The sequence below is a fragment of the Notothenia rossii genome, assembly GCF_949606895.1.
Source record: "Notothenia rossii genome assembly, chromosome: 2".
NCBI classification, from domain to species: domain Eukaryota; kingdom Metazoa; phylum Chordata; class Actinopteri; order Perciformes; family Nototheniidae; genus Notothenia; species Notothenia rossii.
Genome location: NC_136904.1, coordinates 93,573,673 through 93,594,483, shown reverse-complemented (window position 1 = coordinate 93,594,483; position 20,811 = coordinate 93,573,673). Strand labels below are relative to the sequence as shown.

Genomic DNA, 20,811 nt, shown 5'->3' with positions numbered 1-20,811 from the left:
ACTTTTCTAACCATTTTTGGCAATAATCGTCATTTTATTTTGAAAATCCGAGATATCTTTTCACTCTACCGTGGCCCTAAAACTCTGTTGTACGAAAATAAAAGCAGGTTTTTAAAGGTAAATTAGATTTGGTGGATATTATGCAAACCCGTTCTATATTAACAGACGTCTAGTCTTAACGAGGATCTCTTAATCTGTATTTAACCATAAAGATATTTATAATATAAAGAGGAGAACGTGTTTGAGTTTCAAAAAGAAAAACGGCACAAATATTTTCTCTAATATATTTGAGGTATTCCTGTTTCTGTGGAGCTCTGTGCGTGAAACACGAAACACAACAGGTGGTTTCTATTCTCATGGATTCCTCCCTCATGTCTCCTTTAAGGCTTTTTCTGTGAAATCTCTTCAGCAGTTTTTGTTTCCTCGTGAGATTCAGTTTGCTATCGTGCCAAAAGTCAAAAGCTCCTCAGGTCTGTTTCTGCAGGATCCATCCCATAATAATCCAGATGTATGGGTACATATGATCAATCCTCCACACTGAGACACTTGAAATCAATCACAGCTGTGTTTTAGGGTGGACATTTAACACAAAACCTCCAAATATGAGTCTAAAATAACCAGAAATATAAAGTGTTTGAATCCTGTTGCTAGGCAGTTCATGATCTACTGCATCATTTTATTTAAAGGGGAAGTACGTAATTGTTGGTGTTTATCGTCCTCTGCTGTCACTGATTTAATTAAATTATATGTATTGTACACAGCAGTGGACATGAATAGTCATCTAAAAGTCCCGCCCACTTAATGTCAGTCATCTGAAAGTCCCGCCCACATAATGTCAGTCATCTGAAAGTCCCGCCCACTTACTGACAGTAATCTAAAAGTCCCGCCCACATAATGTCAGTCATCTGAAAGTCCCGCCCACTTACTGACAGTCATCTAAAAGTCCCGCCCACTTAATGTCAGTCATCTGAAAGTCCTGCCCACTTACTGTCATTCATCTATAAGTCCCGCCCCCTTTCTGTCAGTTCTCTGAAAGTCCCGCCCACTTACTGTCAGTCATCTGAAAGTCCCGCCCACTTACTGTCAGTCATCTGAAAGTCCCGCCCACCTACTGTCAGTTATCTGAAAGTCCCGCCTGAAAGTCCCACCCACTTACTGTCAGTCATCTGAAAGTCCGACCCCCTTCCTGTCAGTCATCTGAAAATCCTACCCACCTACTGACAGTAATCTAAAAGTCCCGCCCACTTACTGTTAGTCATCTGAAAGTCCCGCCCACTTACCGTCAGTCATCTGAAAGTCCCGCCCACTTACCGTCAGTTATCTGAAAGTCTCGCCCGCTTACTGTCAGTCATCTAAAAGTCCCGCCCGCTTACTTTCAGTCATCTAAAAGTCCCACCCACTTGCTGTCAGTCATCTGAAAGTCCCGCCCACTTGCTGTCAGTCATCTAAAAGTCCCGCCCACTTGCTGTTAGCCATCTAAAAGTCCCGCCCACTTACTGCCAGTCATCTGAAAGTCCCGCCCACTTACTGACAGTCATCTAAAAGTCCGGCCCACTTACTGCCAGTCATCTGAAAGTCCCGCCCACTTACCGTCAGTTATCTGAAAGTCCCGCCCGCTTACTGACAGTCATCTGAAAGTCCCGCCCGCTTACTTTCAGTCATCTAAAAGTCCCGCCCACTTGCTGTCAGTCATCTGAAAGTCTCGCCCACTTACTATCAGTCATCTAAAAGTCCCGCCCACTTGCTGTCAGTTATCTGAAAGTCCCGTCCACTTGCTGTCAGTCATCTGAAAGTCCCACCCACTTGCTGTCAGTCATCTGAAAGTCCCGCCCGCTTACTTTCAGTCATCTAAAAGTCCCGCCCACTTGCTGTTAGCCATCTGAAAGTCCCGCCCACTTGCTGTCAGTCATCTGAAAGTCCCGCCCACTTACTGTCAGTCATCTAAAAGTCCCGCCCACTTGCTGTTAGCCATCTGAAAGTCCCACCCATTTACTGTCTTAGATTTGTAAATTTATGAGGAAAAAACACACTAATATTCTCTGAGATTACATTTTTAAATATACAAAAATTAAATAAAATTCTGTTTTAACAAAAAGACTAATAATTAATTGCATGTATTTTAGCAGAATACAGCAAACAATCAATACCATATAAAATAAAATCCAGATGAAATTAGGAGGCATTAAATCATCACGTGTATACGTACCGCCCCTTTAAGAACACTCTATCCGGCACCATGTTTTTATTTAAATGCAATAAAACACCTTTATTCCCTGACGCTCTGAACCTGCAGGATTGAATGAACGAGTGAATATTAGTTGTTATTGTTTGTGTGAATACGAAGCAGCTTGGTATCCAAAGCTTTATCTCCTTATAGATTCAGCAGGTCAATAAAATGAGACGTTTCCACCGGACCATTCAACGGTTGCCAAAACAAACATTTCTCTTTATTTAAATGTAAAAATAATAAATCACAAGTATCTCTGCTTCTTGTATATTTCACCAGAAAACACCTGAATTATGAATTATCCACGAGATCACGTGTTTTAATGCCAATAGATCTTGCATTTTGACACTCTTATAACACACAGATATAATGTGGTTATTATCCTGTGTGAAATAGGAATAAAGCAGCAATATGTCTTCCTTATATTTCTTATATTTCCTGCTGAAAAACAACTCTAGGATTTTTTTTATTATTTATTATAGTTATTTTAGCGTTTCTTACACTGGTTAAATATTTGGTCAAATTTGAGAGAAGAAACATGGACATTAAATATAAATGATATTATGAGAATAAAGCTTTATTGGGAGTTTAATAAATATATATAATTCAACATATAAATGTGAATTAAGTTGTGTTTTCATTATTAATTTAAATGCTTTATTATTTTTATAATATTGTATTCAAGCAAAATGTTATTGGGGAAAAATGCATCTTTATTCTCACAATATTACACATTTTCTTAAATAATTACATTTATTTCTAAGCTTTCTTTGTTGTTTTAAAATATATGTTTATTACGATTCATTTAAAGTCAGAATTGATCATATTTGGAGATTTGGTTGTAATTGTATTGGTGAAAACAGGAAGAAATCCGGAGTAAAACGTGATGAGAAACTTTAAATAAAGCTGGGTTTTGCTCCACAGTTCTGTTCACAGAATCTGCACTTTAATCAACTTTAATACACTTTATTTATATCTTTGTTTTGGCAACTGAGGGAATCTGAAATGAGTTTTTAAATGTGTAAATAATCCCTGCTGAGTTTGTAAATAAATCTTTCCTGTTTTCACAGTTTTGTACTTTTCTGAGCGAGAAGATTTATTTCGATGTGACTTTGTGAACCTTTTGTAGCGTTTGTTGTTCAGCAGAATGCATGTTCCTCCAGCTGCTGAGAGATCTGTAAATAAAGCTCCAGAAACACCTCAGACTGACTCCACTACTTTCTCTACACAAAGCAATATTAAAGGGGACCTATTATTTAAAATCCGCTTGTTCATGTAAAGTAGACCCTCCAGAAAAACGCGATTCTGTGATCGCAGAATTTACCGCATAATCAGCAAAATGGCGCAGATTTTTAAAAGGCTGCATAATCCCCGCATTTTTCCACACAAAGTTGAGAAGAAAAAAAGTTAACCCGTCGTGACGTCATCAGCTCGCGCATCACAGAATGTAAACAACACTGTATAGAGTGAACGTGTGGAGCTCACACGAGAGAGAAAACACCAAGATGAAAAAATCTAATCCATCTCATTTACCGACGAACATTTCTACTAAAGACCGAGCAAAAAGTGGGGGGAAACTATTCTGCACCCCGTGCAACTGTGTGTTGGAGCATAAGAGAACATCGACGGTGAGCATCAACCTCCAAAACCCTTTCGAGGGCTACTAAAAACGAAGTGAGGAGCCTACAAGATTGAAGCTGGTCAGATAACGAACGAGTAAATGAAAACAGAATGGGGCGGAGAAGTGTGTGTGTGTGTGTGTGTGTGTGTGTGTGTGTGTGTGTGTGTGTGTGTGTGTGTGTGTGTGTGTGTGTGTGTGTGTGTGTGTGTGTGTGTGTGTGTGTGTGTGTGTGTGTGTGTGTGTGTGTGTGTGTGTGTGTGTGTGTGTGTGTGTGTGTGTGTGTGTGTGTGTGTGTGTGTGTGTGTGTGTGTGTGTGTGTGTGTGTGTGTGTGTGTGTGTGTGTGTGTGTGTGTGTGTGTGTGTGTGTGTGTGTGCGTTGGCCTCTCAGTAATATGATGCTATGTGTTCAGATCACAGCCGTGTCCACAGAAGCTGATGTAATGAGGGTCATTAGAGCCCCTCCCCCCCCCTCTCCGGACTACAGCCAGTGTACAAAGAGCTAATTATGACCCAGTGGTCACAGTGAGTCTCGGGGGGGGGGGGGGGGGGGCTGCTGAGTAGCTGAGGTGATTATCTCAGTAATTGGTCCGAGGCGGTCAACAAAAAAGGTTTCTCCTTAGTCCTCTGAGGAGAGAAACTTTGGCCTGTTAGCAAACACATTAACAACAACTTTATAATATCATTTAAAATCCATATTAACACACACACACACACACACACACACACACACACACACACACACACACACACACACACACACACACACACAAAAGCGCCTCTTGGTTACCACACTGTCTCAGTTGATCCACACTGTGAATATGAGAGGGGAACATGTGTGTAATAAATGCTTTAGTTTAGACAATAAGAAATATGAAGTTAACTGGAAGGAGTGGCTCATTTTTTAAAAAATAAACAATAATATTCTGTTTTTCAATATCTCACATCCAAACATTTTATTTAAAAGAAGAAGAGGCACCTAAAATGAATATTGTTATTTCAAGCTACGGTGGAAGACGCTGCTGGTGGGGGCCACGGTCCACCTTTAACGTCCGCTAACGACACCCCTATTCTACGCTAGAGCCCGACGGCTCAACTCTGACATGCTGGCGGTCGCCAAGTCGGAGTTCGACAACATGGAGCGTCTGGGTATCATCCGCCGCTCAGACAGCCCTTGGGCCTCACAGCTCCATGAGAGGCGTGTGGTACGGTGGGTTGTGCGATGGTGTTCCTTTTCAGGGGGTCACAGGTTCAAACCCCACGGCAGTCAGCATGTCGATGTGTCCCTGAGACACTTCACCCCAAATTGCTCCTGTGGGGATTGCCCAGAGTATTGAGTATAAGTCTCTTTGGATAGAAGCGTCTAACAAGTGACATGTGATCTGTAATCCACATGGTCCCTAAACCAGGCGGCGGCTGGCGACCGTGTGGTGACTACCGCCGCCTTAACAACGCCACTACGCCAGACAGCTACCCGGTCCCTCACATCTAGGACTTCTCTGCACACCTGGTGGGCAAGCTGGTCTTCTCCAAAGTGGATCTGGTGCAGGGCTACCACCAGGTTCTGGTGCACCCCTCAGACGTCCCCAAAACTGCGGTGATTACGCCGTCCGGGCTGTTCGAGTTTCTGCGTATGCCGTTTGGACTTAAGAATGCAGCTCAGTCCTTTCAGCGGCTGATGGATTCGGCGCTCAGAGACATGCCGTTCATCTTCGTCTATTTAGACGACATCGTTGTCGCCAGCTCCTCTGAAGAAGAGCACCAGGCACATCTCTGAGACCTTTTTGCAATGCTCAACCAACAAGGCCTGATTATCAACCCGGCGAAGTGTCCGTTCGGGTTGTCCTCCATCCACTTCCTCGGACATCTCATCAGCAAAGATGGAGCCGTCCCCCTCCCGTCGTAAGTGGAGGCCGTGTCCGCCTTTCCCCGACCGCCCACAGTTCGGGCGCTCCGGGAGTTCCTCGGGATGATGACGTTTTATCACCGGTTCATCCGCCAGTATGCCCACACCATGCGCCCGCCGTACGAGGCCCTCAAAGACAAGTCCCCCAACTGGGCCATAGACTGGACCACCGAAAGGGAGACCGCCTTCGATGCAACCAAAACGGCCCTGAGCGAAGCCGCCATGTTGGCTCAACCTTCACACAAGGCTCCCATCGCTATCACCACCGACACGTCTGACTACGTTGTTGGCGCGGTGCATGAACAATGGGTCGACGGAGCTTGGTAACCTGGCTCGGGGGGGGTGCTAGTGTGGAGTATGAAGCAAGCCCCCAGGAAGTGCGCCGGAGTCTGATGAGAATATTCGTTGTGGCCAAACAGCGGTACTACACTTCCGTTTGGTTGTTGGTCCCGGAAACACTTTTTCCCATTGACTTACATGGGGAAAGAGTGGTCTGTAACTCGTTGGATAATTTTTTTTTAAATAAATAAACCACCCAGTATGAACGTTTGTATAGCCCTTATTAAAAACATTCATTCCTCAAGTTGTGAAAATGTGCTAATAACGTTATTCTGAGAGTTATTTCCCTCGGCATTATGAACGCGCATCTAACCCACGGGACCGCGCCGCCCGGCACGTTCATGTTACGTGTTCAGTACTACATGAGTTTGACTTTACCCATGGATGCTCAATAACAACGGACCATATCGCCTTACTGCCCACGGAGCTGTAATAATGGATATATTGCACGTTTGCTATAATTCATCATTTGTAAAACATTATACTACATGGGCTGTATGATGTAAATGTTGTACCGTAAATGTTGTATTAAATAAAGTTAATATTACCGACGTAGATTAACGTTCCTGTAGCTTCTTATTGCACTTGCAATATACCATTAAAAGAGTTGAACGTAGCTGTTTGCTATTAGGCCGACTATATATTAAGTCGTCATATTTATACATATATCAATAAAGATATGTGTCAAAGCTCTAATCAAATTAACAGTTGTATTCATTATAATTGTATATATATATATATTTTGTATATTGCCTGTGTTGTATATGTATACACACAAATGAACAACCTTGTGTTTTTTCAAAAGTTTTACAAGTTGTATTGTAGTGTTTATGTTAGTGTTGTTTTATTCATATCCACATTTTGATTTCAGAGCACAGGACAGGAGAATGCTGGGCACAACATCACGCTCAACAGTGAAGCTGGCAATGCTGAACAAAACCAGTTATAATATTTATTCTGCTGAAAAAGCGAAAGCTTTACCAAAATGTAATTAAAAATACACAAGTATTTCAGGTAGAAATTAGCATTTTATATAGAAATTCACAAATATAAGAAATTAAACCTAAAAGAGATGTTAACAAATGTATACCTCTGATGGCTGGCATAGTAGAACTAGGTCAGGGGTCGGCAACCCGCGGCCCACGGGCCGCATGCGGCCCTTTAAGCCCTCTGCTCTGGCTCCCTTGAGCTTAGACAAAAATAAGAAGGAAATAAAATAAAAGTATTTGTAGGACTATTTATATTTTGTTGCACGGTTTAAAATGTTTCGTATCTTGTATTTTGAGGTGATACTGTGACACATAAATAAAAAACAAAACGGTTTTAATTAGGTCAACTAAAATATGCGTCACATCCTGCTACGGTCCCGCACGAGCGCCTTTTCTTGGAGGCGCTCGCGCTGGGACCCCCGGCTCGATGAGCGAACTATGGATAGATCAAAGTAAAGTACCGGAGGAACACAGGATGTAATTCTGTGTGGACAGAGTTATATGCTTTCACAGCAAACGATGCTGGTTTACCGGTGTGTTTGATATGTAGAGAGAAGTTGTCAAAGGTGCTGCAGCCTTTACGTATCGAGGAACAACACGGGAGAGGAAGACAGCTGACGATCTTCAGTCATAATTCAATGGGGTATGTCATTTATTTCAGAAAACACTTTTTGTTATATTCCATGGAATGCTCTTAACATCCCGATAGCAATGAATATATTAAATGCTTTGACAATAAATACATACAAAAATTAATCAGTGGAAGTCGTGGCGCTGTAAAAAGCACGACCAATCATCTGAGCCGGCTCGGCTAAAGTAACTGGATGGCCTACCTGCCTGTCAGCCTTCCATCTGTGCACAAACTGATCTCGTGCCCTCATTTGTCATGTGCGCGTTCGTGTGTGTTGGAGGAGGGGCTCTGTGAGGAAGTCTGAAGGAAGGGGCAGATTTTTTCCGGTTGTGTATTTTCAAATTCTAGCGCACTCGAGCTGGTTTCTCCATTCTTACCTACCTTTAACTCTTTTTAGGGTGCAGCTATATGTTTTATTTATTTCAAAGTGGGCCCATTTTAATATTTGTTTTCCTCCAAATGTGCAGAGGACTCCCCAAGTGCTGTGTTTAATTTATTTCAAAGTAGGCCTGTGTATTATTTGTAATTCTCCTTATAGGAGTTCTTTGTTTCTTATTAGAGGTTAACAGTTTTATATAATGTAATTAATAGCCTGATAAATGTAAAAAAAACCTGTAGATTTAGTCTGATACAACAATAAATACAACTTTATTAACTATCAAGCTATGAAATATGTTTTGCGGCTCCAGACAAAAAATGTTTTGGAAAAAGGAGCAAAATGGCTCTTTTGGTCAAAAAGGTTGCAGACCCCTGAACTAGGTGAACAAAATAGTGACAAAAAATGTTAATACAATTTATATAGATTAAAAGGTAATATAATATTGGTTACAATTATTCTATTAAAAAATCCACCAAACATGATCAACAGGAAAGCCCTCTGAAGGCACGTTATGGTTTGAAAAAAGCTGAGGATGGGGTCCAGACAGTTCAATCAGGAGAGACTTCATTTTGTTTAAAGAACATTTATTGACACATCTCTTTGGCGATTAGACCCTGATCCTGAAATGGTATATCTAAAGGGGGAAAAGCCGTGAGCGTGTAGGGAACCCCCCAGGGTCGAGACACTGGTGATAATGATGCTGAAGATCTGGATTTGATGAGGAGATGGGATGAAGAGGAGGTGTGATGAGGTCTTTGGATTAGCTCTCCTGGCTCTGGATATGATGAACGGAGGTGGGTGGAGAGGAGGCGGGCGGCAGCATGAACACCTGCAATCACAGCTGACTGCAGGAGAGAGGAGAACCATTTTAAAGTTTGGCTGCAGCTCGGTGATTGGCTGCTGGAGAATGAGGTGAATGTAATAGGTTAAAGACAGCGCCCGTGATGAGCTGATTATAAGCAGATGCGGACTGAAGTATACATACCCAGTCTTCCTGAAAGAACTTGCGCTGAGCTTCATATAGAGACAAGTGTTCAACAGTACTTCCTGTTGACAGAAGATGGCACTTTTCTGAGAGGGACCCAGCTGGCAGACACTGGACAGTGGCAAACCAACAGATGAAACAGGAATCCATCTGAGAGGCTATGTGGAAAAGGATAACAAATAATGTCAGCAAGACATGAACATATTTAACCACTATCATTCAATTCTGTAATTGCAGGTTTGTTTGCATGATATTTCAAACATAAATGGCCTGTCTTAGTTTAAAGCCCACTCACCACGTCAAGGTGCAGGCCATGAGTGAGGGCACAACAACGATCACAAACAGTACATACACACGAGACAACACTTACATATACAATGAACAATAAACATTTAACAAATACAATGATTGGGTAGTTATTTTAATACATTGAATATATTGAATACATTTAACACATTGAACACTTTGAATACATTGAATACATTATACATTTAACATAAATAACACAATTGAAATGTACAATAACTAAACCCTTAACTACATACACTATACATCTCCAGTGTGGCAATATTTCAGCAAGATTTGGTATCAGATAGGAAAACAAAAAACTGACCTGTTGAGAGTTTTGCGTGTCCATGTTCAGTACAGACTTGTTAAGCGTACTACAAGCATACTTGCCAACCTTTAGACCTCAGAAATCGGGAGCATTTCAAAATGCAAAATGGGGGGGAGGGGGGTTTCTAGTGGATCGCCGGAGCTGTTAGATTAACATTAACATGCTTATTGTAGTTGTAAGTGCACTGACTTGCGGCCTGTAGCACCGTTCTTGATGGAGCATATGTGTGGGCTGGACCTGTATTTTACAGGAAAGGAGAGAGCAGAGAGTAGAGTAGTTGTCGATTCTTGTTCTGTTTTCTGTGAATATCTGCCTCACCCTCTCAGACTTTGAGTTGCGCGTGCTACTAAAGAGACGTGTTACCATGGAAACCAGCCCATGGTGTAGCTCAGCGCCGTATAGACTTCTATCTATACGGCGCTGGTGTAGCTGTATTAAAGTCCGAGTGGAAACAGTCGTGTGTAAATCTCATTTTGTCAGAAATCGGGAGAAATGCGGGAGAAATATGACCCCGGGAGGAAACCGGGAGAGGGCAATGAAATCGGGAGTCTCCCGCGAAAATCGGGAGGGTTGACAAGTATGACTACAAGTAGTATGTTGAACACAGACTTGCAAACAAAATACACCAAATTGGTCAGTTACAGTTGAAAGAAGCTTGGGATGTTGCTGTTGACATTCACATAAATCGTTCCACTGTTGAAAACCATGTATTGGGTTTCTTAACAATAAATAAACAGAGGACTGTGACATACATTCAAATCCACATATAGAAGGAAATATAGAATAAATACGTTTACTTACAACAGTCATAAGGAAAATAAACACGTACAGAGCTCATACACATATAGAAGAAGATATAGAATAAATATGTTTACTTACAACAGTCATAAGGAAAATAAAACACGTACAGAGCTACTAAGAGCTCATTACTAGCTAGCCGCTAGCTGCTAACTGCCGCGGCCGCCTCGTTAATATCAAACGCCATGCTGTCATGAACGCGCGACGTGCTTGATGAGAACGAGAGCATTTTGGGGGCATGGTTAAAGTTGCGCATGCTATGAGCGCACATGCGGATACTTCTCAGGCATGCCGGTTTTCGCTCTGCATAGTGAATTTACTCTGAGAAAATAAAGGATGACGGTGATAAAGACACGTGTTTCTGAGACACTTTAAAGAGGCGTTAGACGTACCGGCTGCAGTCTGAAGACGACGGGGATCTTCTTCTCGGAGCAGACGGCAATGAGGTTGTCCGGCAGGAGCTGATTGGCCGACAGGAACTAATCGTCCCGCCCCTGATCGATCAGGACATCCAATGGGGGACCGGAGTAAGAAGCAGCCAATACCTTGGCATCGTACGCCTGGAACACACACACACACACACACACACACACACACACACACACACACACAGACACACAGACACACAGGAACACACACACACACACACACACACACACAGAGAGACAGACACACAGGAACACACACACACACACACACACACACACACACACACACACACACACACACACACAGGAACACACAGTCACACACACACACGTCAACATGTATTGAAATCCTAAAATAGTGGATGGCAGGTTATTTACTGTATAGTTCGGTAGATTCAGTTTGAAGTAAAAAGACAAATCATCGTAACAAACGAGTCAATAGAAAAACGTCATAAAGCTTTGGAGGCTCCAACGAACACTTAAATAAATAGAATAAATATTAAACAAACATAAAAATAGGTGTGTTTTCTATAAACCTCCAGTTTGCTTTTAAATGCTCTTTAAAATAGATTACCAAATAAGATCATGATAATTATTTCCAAACTTCACATCAAATATTTTCGTCTAACCAAAAATTCTGTCTAATTTGTTTGTTCTTGTACTTTTATACAACCACAACAAAAATTCATATGTTTTAAAGGTGATGATAAATCTGATAACATTCATATATTTGGTTCATACCTATTCTTACGACAAAAATATGTCGAATCAAGATACATCTGATGATAGAAAGGTGTGTTTCTCAGAGCCTCTACCCTGCCAGGTGTCTCTGTCCCACCCCAGGTATCCAGAGAAAGCCTTCTGACCCCAGGGACTTTGAGCCGGGTTACAGATCGGAGCGAACGCTGACACAGTCTGAGGAAACACGGGAGAATCAGAAATAAGGACCAGAATATGTGAACACACACTGGATTCAAGATTCAGCTGCAGTGTAGAAAAGGCAATGACATTCTTCTGACCTGAGCTCCTCCAACAATGCAACATATATCATAAAATACAAATAGTGCAAGGAGTCTATATACATGTCAATAGATTATGATATGTAGAAGATTAGCATTGCACTCAGGGTCAAATACCAACAGACGCACAGAGGTAAAGACAGAGTAACATGTGCATACAGGTAGGGAAGGAAACAGCTGTTTAGATGTGTGATGTGTGTGTTAGGCAGATATTACAGGTCTCAGATATATAAAAACATGTCTATGAAGCGTTTTGCTCAAAATACCAAACAGATAAAAATAACAATAAAGTGCTGATTCTGAGTATAAAGCTTTAAAAAAAATTAAAAGAGGAGAGCTCATGCAGGAGAATTCTACCGGCACAAAACGACGTGTTTGGTTTTTGCCTTTATTTATGGTATTTTCTAATGTTAACGCACTTTGCTCATGTTGCGTGATGCGCTCCTCGGAGCCCTCCAGTGGGGAAACATGGAATTGCACTTAAATCACTTTTGATTTGATAATTGTTTTTCTCCCTTTTAAAATACTTTCTGCCCTAGAAATTATTTTTAATCAGTATTACCATTATTTTGGGGCTGCAAAAACACGTGTTTGAGCATCCCTGCACACTTTCCTCCTATTTAAAACCCTTTTCAGTGAGGAGCTGCAGCCTGCTTCTCTCCTGTTTCTCTGACCCTATTTAAAACACTTGTCCTCCTTACACCTTGCTAGAGGCAGAGGTTAAGTTGGGATTTGATACAGTATGTGGGTAAAAAGCTTTAAAAATAAATAATAAATAAAAACAGGAGAGCTCATGCAGGAGAATTCTACCGGCAGATACTCAGCTTTATTGAATTGGATGAATTCAGTCACAAAACGACGTGTTTGCTTCTCTAACATCAGTATAATGTAGCTGGATCTCTAACAGCCACCTTGTAGAGAAGGAACAACAGCTTCCATGTGATTATTGTTTTATAATTTCTAACATCCTTGCACACAAACAGGAAATGAGGCAGTGTCAGTGTGCCATGGTTAAAGGTAAAACATGTTTCATTTGGATTAGAAATTAAGGTGTGAGTCCGGGGGATGTTTGACAGTGTAGGCTAAATATTTACTCAATGCCTTTTCTTTTAAACAGGGAACGAGCACACACGCATAAGCACACACACATAAGCACACACGCATAAGCACACACACACCCACTATATAAGTTCCCTCATCCAGAGAGATTCTGCACCTGAAACTATGACAGAGGAAGAGTTATACACGGTGTACAAGGGGGTCTACGTGGTCTCATCTGTGCACACGCCAGAGAGTCTGAAATACTTTGAAGAGTTTGCTTTTCGCCCAGATGATATCATCATTGTGACGTATCCCAAATCAGGTGAGTTGTAAGTGTTGGGTGTTGAATGTGTGCACCACTACTTAAGATCATTTTTTATTATTTGATTTGTAAAATAAATGTAAAATGAAAAGGAAGACATTTCCTGCTGCTTTGTATTTCTTTGAGGAGCCAGATGAGACAAGAGCAAGCCAAAATAATTCACAAGCACTGATGTGTTTTTTCATCCACACGATATGAGTCCTGGTGCAGCAGTTCACCAACAGAGAGTTTCACAGGCAGTTAGGGAAAAGGTTCTATAACAATCTAACAATTCCACATGTTGTTGATCACTGCTAAAACATATTCTCCATCGTTCCTGTGACCTAGTGTTAAAAACTAGACCCCATGTCTTTCAAAATATACTATACGATAATTGCAGTGCAGATATATGTACTGGGTTTTCTGTTACTGTAAAAGATGGGCTTTTTAGCTATAGCTATTTTTTCAGATGGGTCCGTTGGGTTGTCCTTAGGCAGTGTTCAAAGACATCCGGGGTCAAGGCCTACAGACCATGATCTCTCTGTCCATGCTCTGAGGTCCGGTTGAGGACAATGACCCTACTGCTGTATGCCAATGATCCAAGTATCAGCAAGTTAGTTCCTCTGATTTTGACTTACTTAATGTTTTAAAGGTCACCTATCATGCTATTTTCAGGCAATAGCATAGGTCTCAGATATATACAAATATATAAAAAACATGAAGTGTTTTGCTCAAAATACCAAACAGATCACCCATTCTAGCCATGCCTCATATCCCTCTATTTCACTTCCTGTTTCAAAAGTGCTGATTTTGAGTATAAAGCTGGGCTCATGCGGGACCCGGCAGCTACTGTCTAAACTAAATACTGCCGTGATGAAACGCCATATCTTGTCAAGGATTATTTCTGAAACAGTAAAAAAGCTCAAAGGCTTTCTCTCTTGCCGGTTATACCACAAGGTGAGTTCCTTTTTACTTCCTGCTTCTTCACACACATGCTCTCCAGTACAGGTTAGCTCTGAGTGTTAGCGATGCTAATGTAAACACCGACCATATTACGTCCAAAACAGTCGGGCATTGTTTCTGATAGCAACGTTTCTGATAGGGCCGTGGGTCCACATTTCAGATATTACGTCATATCGGACGCAAATCTGGATCAGCTCTGTTGTTCCCCGTTTTTAGAGATTTGGGTACTGAGGAAAAGAGAGAGGTTTTTATTTTCTGACGCTGCGTGAGTTCCCCGACAAACCGAGGACACATGTTGATGTAGAAAAGACATCACAAAGTGCATTTTGCATGATAGGTCCCCTTTAAACATTGTTTCTAATTGTGTGTGCTTTCATGTATTGAATCTGCACAAACAATTAACAGATAGCTACAAAGCAATGTTTTTACTTATGATTCAACATAATATCCAAACGACATAGTAACATTTCTTGTAAAATCATATGAAATAAGAAGTTAACTTGACACAGAGTGGAGATTGACATTTGGCCAGAGATTTCAATAATAGTTGAACCATCTTTTGGATGGTGTGTTTGGGTATGAAGTATTACATTTGGCAAGCACACAAGATAAGAAAAACCCCTTCCTCCTGGTTGGCTATTGTAACTTTTTGAATGTTTTCATGGTATTAACAATTCACGAGTAATTCATTAGTTGTTATCTTATTCTGAAGGCCGAATTTGAGCACAAGCAAACGAGTAAGGGGTGAGGTGAAATTATACCCATTTCCACCTCACCCCTTACTCATTTGCTTTTACAAGGGCTAATAAATACATATTTAAGAAAATCTATTTTTTGTTTTTGTTTAGGTACAATCTGGATGAAAGAGATTGTCCCTCTGATCATGAGTGGAGGAGATCCAGCTCCTGTTGAGACGATTCTTAACTGGAATCGTGTTCCCTGGCTTGAATTGCAGCAGACCGCCTCCCTCAAACTTGAACAGAGGCCCTCTCCACGACTGTTGACTACTCACTTCCAGTACAACATGATGCCACCATCTTTCTTTGAAGTAAAGCCAAAGGTAAACATATCAACTAAGGCGGATCAGATTCAATGTGATGAAAGCATCACAGACAGTATGTGTGAAGGAAAGGGTCTGACGTCATGTCATCACTGCAGGTCATCCATGTGACGAGGAACCCCAAAGATGTGTTCACATCGTCTTTCCATCATCATGAGGCGGCTTCCTTCCTGGTGGACCCAGGCCCACAGACCCAGTTCCTCCACAAGTTCCTTGATGGAAAAGGTTGTTCTGATTGTTACAGCTATGTATGTTCATAACACCATACATATCAGTGAGTGGGACGAAAACTCTTGAAAAACCTTTTACCTGGTAACATGATTTAAAGGGGACTTATCATGCACATTCTCAATTGTGTTTTGGGATTGTAGTAGTCTATGATTACGAACTTTCATGTTCAAAAAACACATTCTTATTCTTATAAATTCTCTGAAAATGCTCATTTTAAGCACCTGTCTTTTTAAAGAAACCCAAAATACCAGCAACAGTCAAATAGAGAAGACGGTCCATTCTTATACATTGTGGGTCGCTCGCACACCATGGATACATGTTTATCAAAGCCATTAGCACGTGCATTTATAAATAAAGTATGAAGAATGCCAGCCAGCATAAGCACATTACGCAGCAGACTTTACTTATTGTTTACTACGTAAGGAAGCAGGAATTGCAGGACCCAGAGCGCAGGGAAAACAGAGCGGACAGCAGAAAACGGAATAGCAGTTTTATTGCTTATGGATTATCAGAACATTTCAAAGCGGACACAGCCGCATTGGATATTAACCTATGGATTAACTACATCATCGTTGTTATCGTTTTAATGCCATTGAAGACCAGTTTAGACCAGACAAAACCAAGGTAAGCCATTTTAGCGTTGTAGGCTACCTAGCGCCACATGTTTTGATGTACGTTTTTGTTGATAACGTCGCGAGTTTGTATCTTTCAGTGTTGAGGTGGTCACCGTTAGATTCTGTGTCTTTACGATCATAAACGATGTGTTGGATGTGCAGCTAGGATAAGTAATAAGGGAGCAAGGAGTGATTTTCGGTGCAGTAATAGGTTAGCATTTTTCGTTTGGGGCTAATCCAGAGCCTCACTGTTAGCATTGTGGGGCCTAAGAGGACAACAGAGTAGGTTTTTAATTTTTTCACAACAGTTGTATTTGGATGGAATGAATACCTATAGGTATAATTCAAAGTAATAAAATGATTTTTACAGTGAAAAAGGTCAAATGGAACTGATGGTTCCCAAATTACCCAGAGGTGAGTCCGCCTGGACTTTATTTTTCTAAACCTCTCTAAAAAGGTCAAATTTCACTTGTTTTGCATCAATCTTGATACAGGGTACTTATTATATGTTATAGTTTGGATTCCTAAAGCTTTTAGTCTACTAACCCATCATTCAAGGGTGGTTTTCATTATAAGTAATGTTTTTTTTTAGGCGGACATTAGAATTGACATGTTTTTACTATGTTCCATCTGAATTTACTTTAAAATAAAAACATCTATATTGATTCTACATCCAACTCACAGATGTAACCTTGCTTTGAGAGAAAAGATGATTAATTTACCCCTTTTAGAAGTGAAGATATAGTCTTTGCTGTGTTAGTGGCATTTTCGAGCCTGAAACCTGAAAAACAGGCTCAGGGCTTAAGAGGTTAGTTGTGTTTTGGGATTGTACTAGCCTATGATTACAAACTTTAATGTTCAAAAAACACATTCTTGTTCTTATACATTCTCTGAAAATGCTCATTTTAAACACCTATCTTTTTAAAGCAAACCAAAATAAGAGTAAAATCGAGAAGACGGTCCCCATTGTGGGTCGCTAGCACACCATGGATACATGTGTATCAAAGCCATTAGCACGTGCACTTTGCATTATGTATAGCCTTTAACAAGGGAGATCTTGAAAGGCCATGAAGTTCAGTAAACAAACTAAGTTATGATAACCTCTTATGAAAGGAATACTTGTGTCTCCTGTTCCTTCCAGTTCTGTTTGGCTCGTGGTTTGATCATGTAAAGAGCTGGCTGAATGCTGAAGATGAAGAGCACATCATGCACATCTCCTATGAACAGATGATAATGGTGAGACTCAGGAACAATCATCAAATCTGCCTCAAATCACTTTTCCAAATATTTTCCTAATAATTCTGACCTTGATTTAGCAATCATCTTCAAAGTTATTGTATACTGGGAGAGCCGCTGCAGGACTATGAGCTGATCTGTGTTTCTCTGCAGGACCTGAAGGACTCTGTGAGCAACATGGCTCAGTTCCTGCAGAAACCTCTGGACGATGAAGCGATAGAGAAGATAGCCGACCGATGTTTGTTCAAGAACGTGAAGAAGAACAACATGTCAAACTACTCTACTGTTCCTCGTGAAATACTGGACCACACAAAGTCTGAGTTTCTCAGGAAAGGTGAGTGCCATTAAATAATACATACAGTACAAAAGGTGTATTTGAATCTGGAGGAGCTACAAGCGAGGATACACTGATGTATTTCTGTTGCACAACACATCCTGAAATGATCAGTTCATGAAATACATAATGATGTTTATGGACAGTTCGCTGCTTTATTCTTTTATTTTCTCACTAATATTGCACTATCTAGTCACAGCATGTCTTTGGGGGTAGGCAGGGGCGGCGCCAGGGGCCATCCCCTCAGCACCCCCAAGAAATATATGTTTGTTTGTTTTTTTCGAAAATTATTATTATTTTTTAAATTAAATTAGAAAAATTATTGATTACATCAATGCAAATGTGAAACAAACAAACGTTTGACCAAAAACATAAATTCAACACAGGTGATATGATTAGTCCAATGGCCAGCACCCATTAGATTTTTGACCTACCCATAGGCTAAATTACTTTGTGACACTTGAGTGACTTCCTGTTAGCTGGAGCGCCAAATTATTTGCTAACAGCAAAGTGACAAATGGATAGTTTTTTAATCCTTAAACGTCCACGTGTGGACACTCAATCAAAACCAACCGAAAGCGAGAGGGATTCTGCACATAATAGGCCTCGTGAGTAGAAGTAGCTTACTTCTGGCTCTCTGTGTTTCATTCAAGCTCTGCTCTGTGTGTTGTGTGGCACGAGCCATTTTTTGTGCGTGCGCGAGCACCGGTGGGTCTCTACCGGAGATCGTTGTGGTTAGCATCTGGTGCTAGCTAGCCAAGCTAACGGATATAAGGAGCTTTTTCAACAACAAGGTGGAGGGAGATCTCTCTCCTGTCAGACTGAGAGTCTCAGATAACCTCAGCTCAGGTGAAGTAAAGGACTCTCAGTGTTTAGATAGTTAACTTTATTCTAGTTATCTCAGTGGGTCTCAAACGTTTTGTTTTAAAAGGGGAGTGATTTGTAAAATATTTATAAAGAAATAGTAAATCCGTTTACAGTTCTGTTTCATATGTATGTTGAGAGATGTATCCATAGATCTCTTCATTTTGCTCTCAAAGTGCACCAGATTGATGCTTTTAACTTCAATATTTAAAAAAAAAATGTTCGGGAGCATTTCAAAATGCAAAATTGGGGGGAGGGGGGGGGGGGGGGGGGGGGGGTGCTAGTGGATCGCCGGAGCTGTTAGATTAACATTAACATGCTTATATTGTAGTTCTAAGTGCACTGCCTTGCGGCCTGTAGCACCGTCCTTGATGGAGCATGTGTGGGCAGGAAAGGAGAGAGCAGAGAGTAGAGTAGTTGTCGATTTTTGTTCGGTTTTCTGTGACTATCTGCCTCACCCTCTCAGACTTTCAGTTGCGCGCGCTACTAAAGAGACGTGTTACCATGGAAACCAAACAATGGTGTAGCTGTATTAAAGTCGAGTGGAAACAGTCCTGAGTAAATCTGATTTTGTCAGAAATCGGGAGAAATGCGGGAGAAATATGACCCCGGGAGGAAACCGGGAGAGAGGAATGAAATCGGGAGTCTCCCGCGAAAATCGGGAGGGTTGACAAGTATGGTTGCAGTAGAAAATTCAACTGTAGCGCTGGTGCATTAATGGGAAACCCTTAAAGTTTGAGCACCCTCTATGAAACGTCAAGCTACCCCACAGCACCCCCTAGAGAAAATCTCTGGCGCCGCCACTGGGGGTAGGGCATTCATTGGTGCTGAGTCATGTTTGGTGGATGGTATCAGGACCATCAGGGAATCCTCACATAGAAACTGACATACTGTATTTCTAAATAGCAAGAACATCTATTCAAAATAAGATAGAGAGGTGCACATATTCCTCCAACTGAATAAGGATTTCCTTTTCTTCCCATGTTGTGTTTCAGGAATTGCTGGAGACTGGAAGAACCAGCTGACCCCGGCAGAAGCAGCGTACTTTGACGCTGTTTACAAAGACAAAATGAAAGATGTCAAATATACATTTGCATGGGATTAAATGGGAATACTTTAACTTTGCCTCCTGCAGCGTACCGGTTCTCAGAAATGAAGAAGCCATTTCTTAATCACAACACATTGTTTGGTTAATGAGGTTTGTGGCAGCAGAATTGGAGAAACACAAACAAACATTCTTTAACTCCTTAATACATTAAACTGTTTTATGGTTTCCATAGACAGAGTCTAATCAAAGATGATGTGTTTGAAGTTCTAGGCATCAGCAACCCTCTCTCTCACTTCTTCATTTGTTCATATAACACTGCCTTAACAGAGTTCTTGTTGTTGTTGTTGTGTGACCTCAGGTGTTCACCTTAGCTGGTTTGTGTTATGGCCAAACTGATTATTGATTTACCATAAGTCATGTATTATTTCCCTTTATGCATCACCAGGCTGCACGTTTGATATAAAACATCGTTCTTAAATGACCCAACGCAGATGTTGAGTTTGATCTTTTTTAAAACTAATATACAAAACATTTTTCTTTAAATGCCTCAACTCTGCCTATCAATGAACATTGGATGATATAGTGAAATAAAATAATAATTTTACCTACAGTAAATAAATGTTAAAGGTGTAAATGATCTTTCATTTTAAAATAAACTGCACTGTGTGTTAACTAGTTCAATCAGGAGAGATGGTTTTGACGTAAGAATACATATTTATTGCCAGGAATACACAAATGAATGTAATGGAGTTTTGGCGATAAGGCCCCGTTGTGCAGGAGTATCATTCGGGAGGGGAGAACCGATCTGATGAAACCCCCCGGGGTCTAGACACTGGTGGTGGTGAATGGATGGTTGGGGTCGGTCTGAAGGGGAGGGGCTTAGCTTGACCCTGGTGGTGGTGAATGGATAGTTGGGTTCGGTCTGAAGGGGAGGGGCTTAGCTTGACCCTGGTGGTGGTGAATGGATAGTTGGGTTCGGTCTGAAGGGGAGGGGCTTAGCTTGACCCTGGTGGTGGTGAATGGATGGTTGGGGTCGGTCTGAAGGGGAGTGGCTTAGCTTGACCCTGGTGGTAGTGAATGGATGGTTGGGGTCGGTCTGAAGGGGAGGGGCTTAGCTTGACCTTGGTGGTGGTGAATGGATAGTTGGGGTCGGTCTGAAGGGGAGGGGCTTAGCTTGACCCTGG

At 41.3% G+C, this 20,811-nt stretch overlaps 1 protein-coding gene and 2 long non-coding RNA genes across 4 annotated transcripts; 1 reads left to right on the top strand and 2 right to left on the bottom strand.

The window, feature by feature from the left end:
- Positions 1 to 29: 29 nt before the first annotated feature.
- On the bottom strand, positions 30 to 3,446 carry LOC307028860. Its single transcript, XR_013805128.1, has 2 exons — positions 1,153 to 3,446; positions 30 to 1,108 (listed from the first exon to the last, which is right to left on the bottom strand). It is a non-coding gene; the product is annotated as an uncharacterized lncRNA (long non-coding RNA).
- A 5,081-nt stretch (positions 3,447 to 8,527) lies between these two features.
- LOC307030571 lies at positions 8,528 to 10,682 on the bottom strand. Its single transcript, XR_013805696.1, has 3 exons — positions 10,570 to 10,682; positions 9,075 to 9,232; positions 8,528 to 8,934 (listed from the first exon to the last, which is right to left on the bottom strand). It is a non-coding gene; the product is annotated as an uncharacterized lncRNA (long non-coding RNA).
- Positions 10,683 to 10,804: 122 nt separating this feature from the next.
- On the top strand, positions 10,805 to 20,600 carry LOC307030570 (sulfotransferase 2B1-like). Of its 2 annotated transcripts, none has more exons than XM_079667074.1 (6): positions 10,805 to 11,015; positions 15,089 to 15,300; positions 15,399 to 15,525; positions 17,287 to 17,381; positions 17,535 to 17,715; positions 19,575 to 20,600. In XM_079667074.1, the coding sequence occupies exons 1-6, from the start codon at positions 11,003 to 11,005 to the stop codon at positions 19,682 to 19,684; spliced, it is 738 nt and encodes a 245-aa protein (XP_079523200.1). In that variant the 5' UTR covers positions 10,805 to 11,002; the 3' UTR covers positions 19,685 to 20,600. The 2 variants fall into 2 exon arrangements, with proteins under 2 accessions (XP_079523200.1, XP_079523199.1); XM_079667073.1 differs by lacking the exon at positions 10,805 to 11,015 and adding an exon at positions 13,152 to 13,298.
- Positions 20,601 to 20,811: the final 211 nt, after the last annotated feature.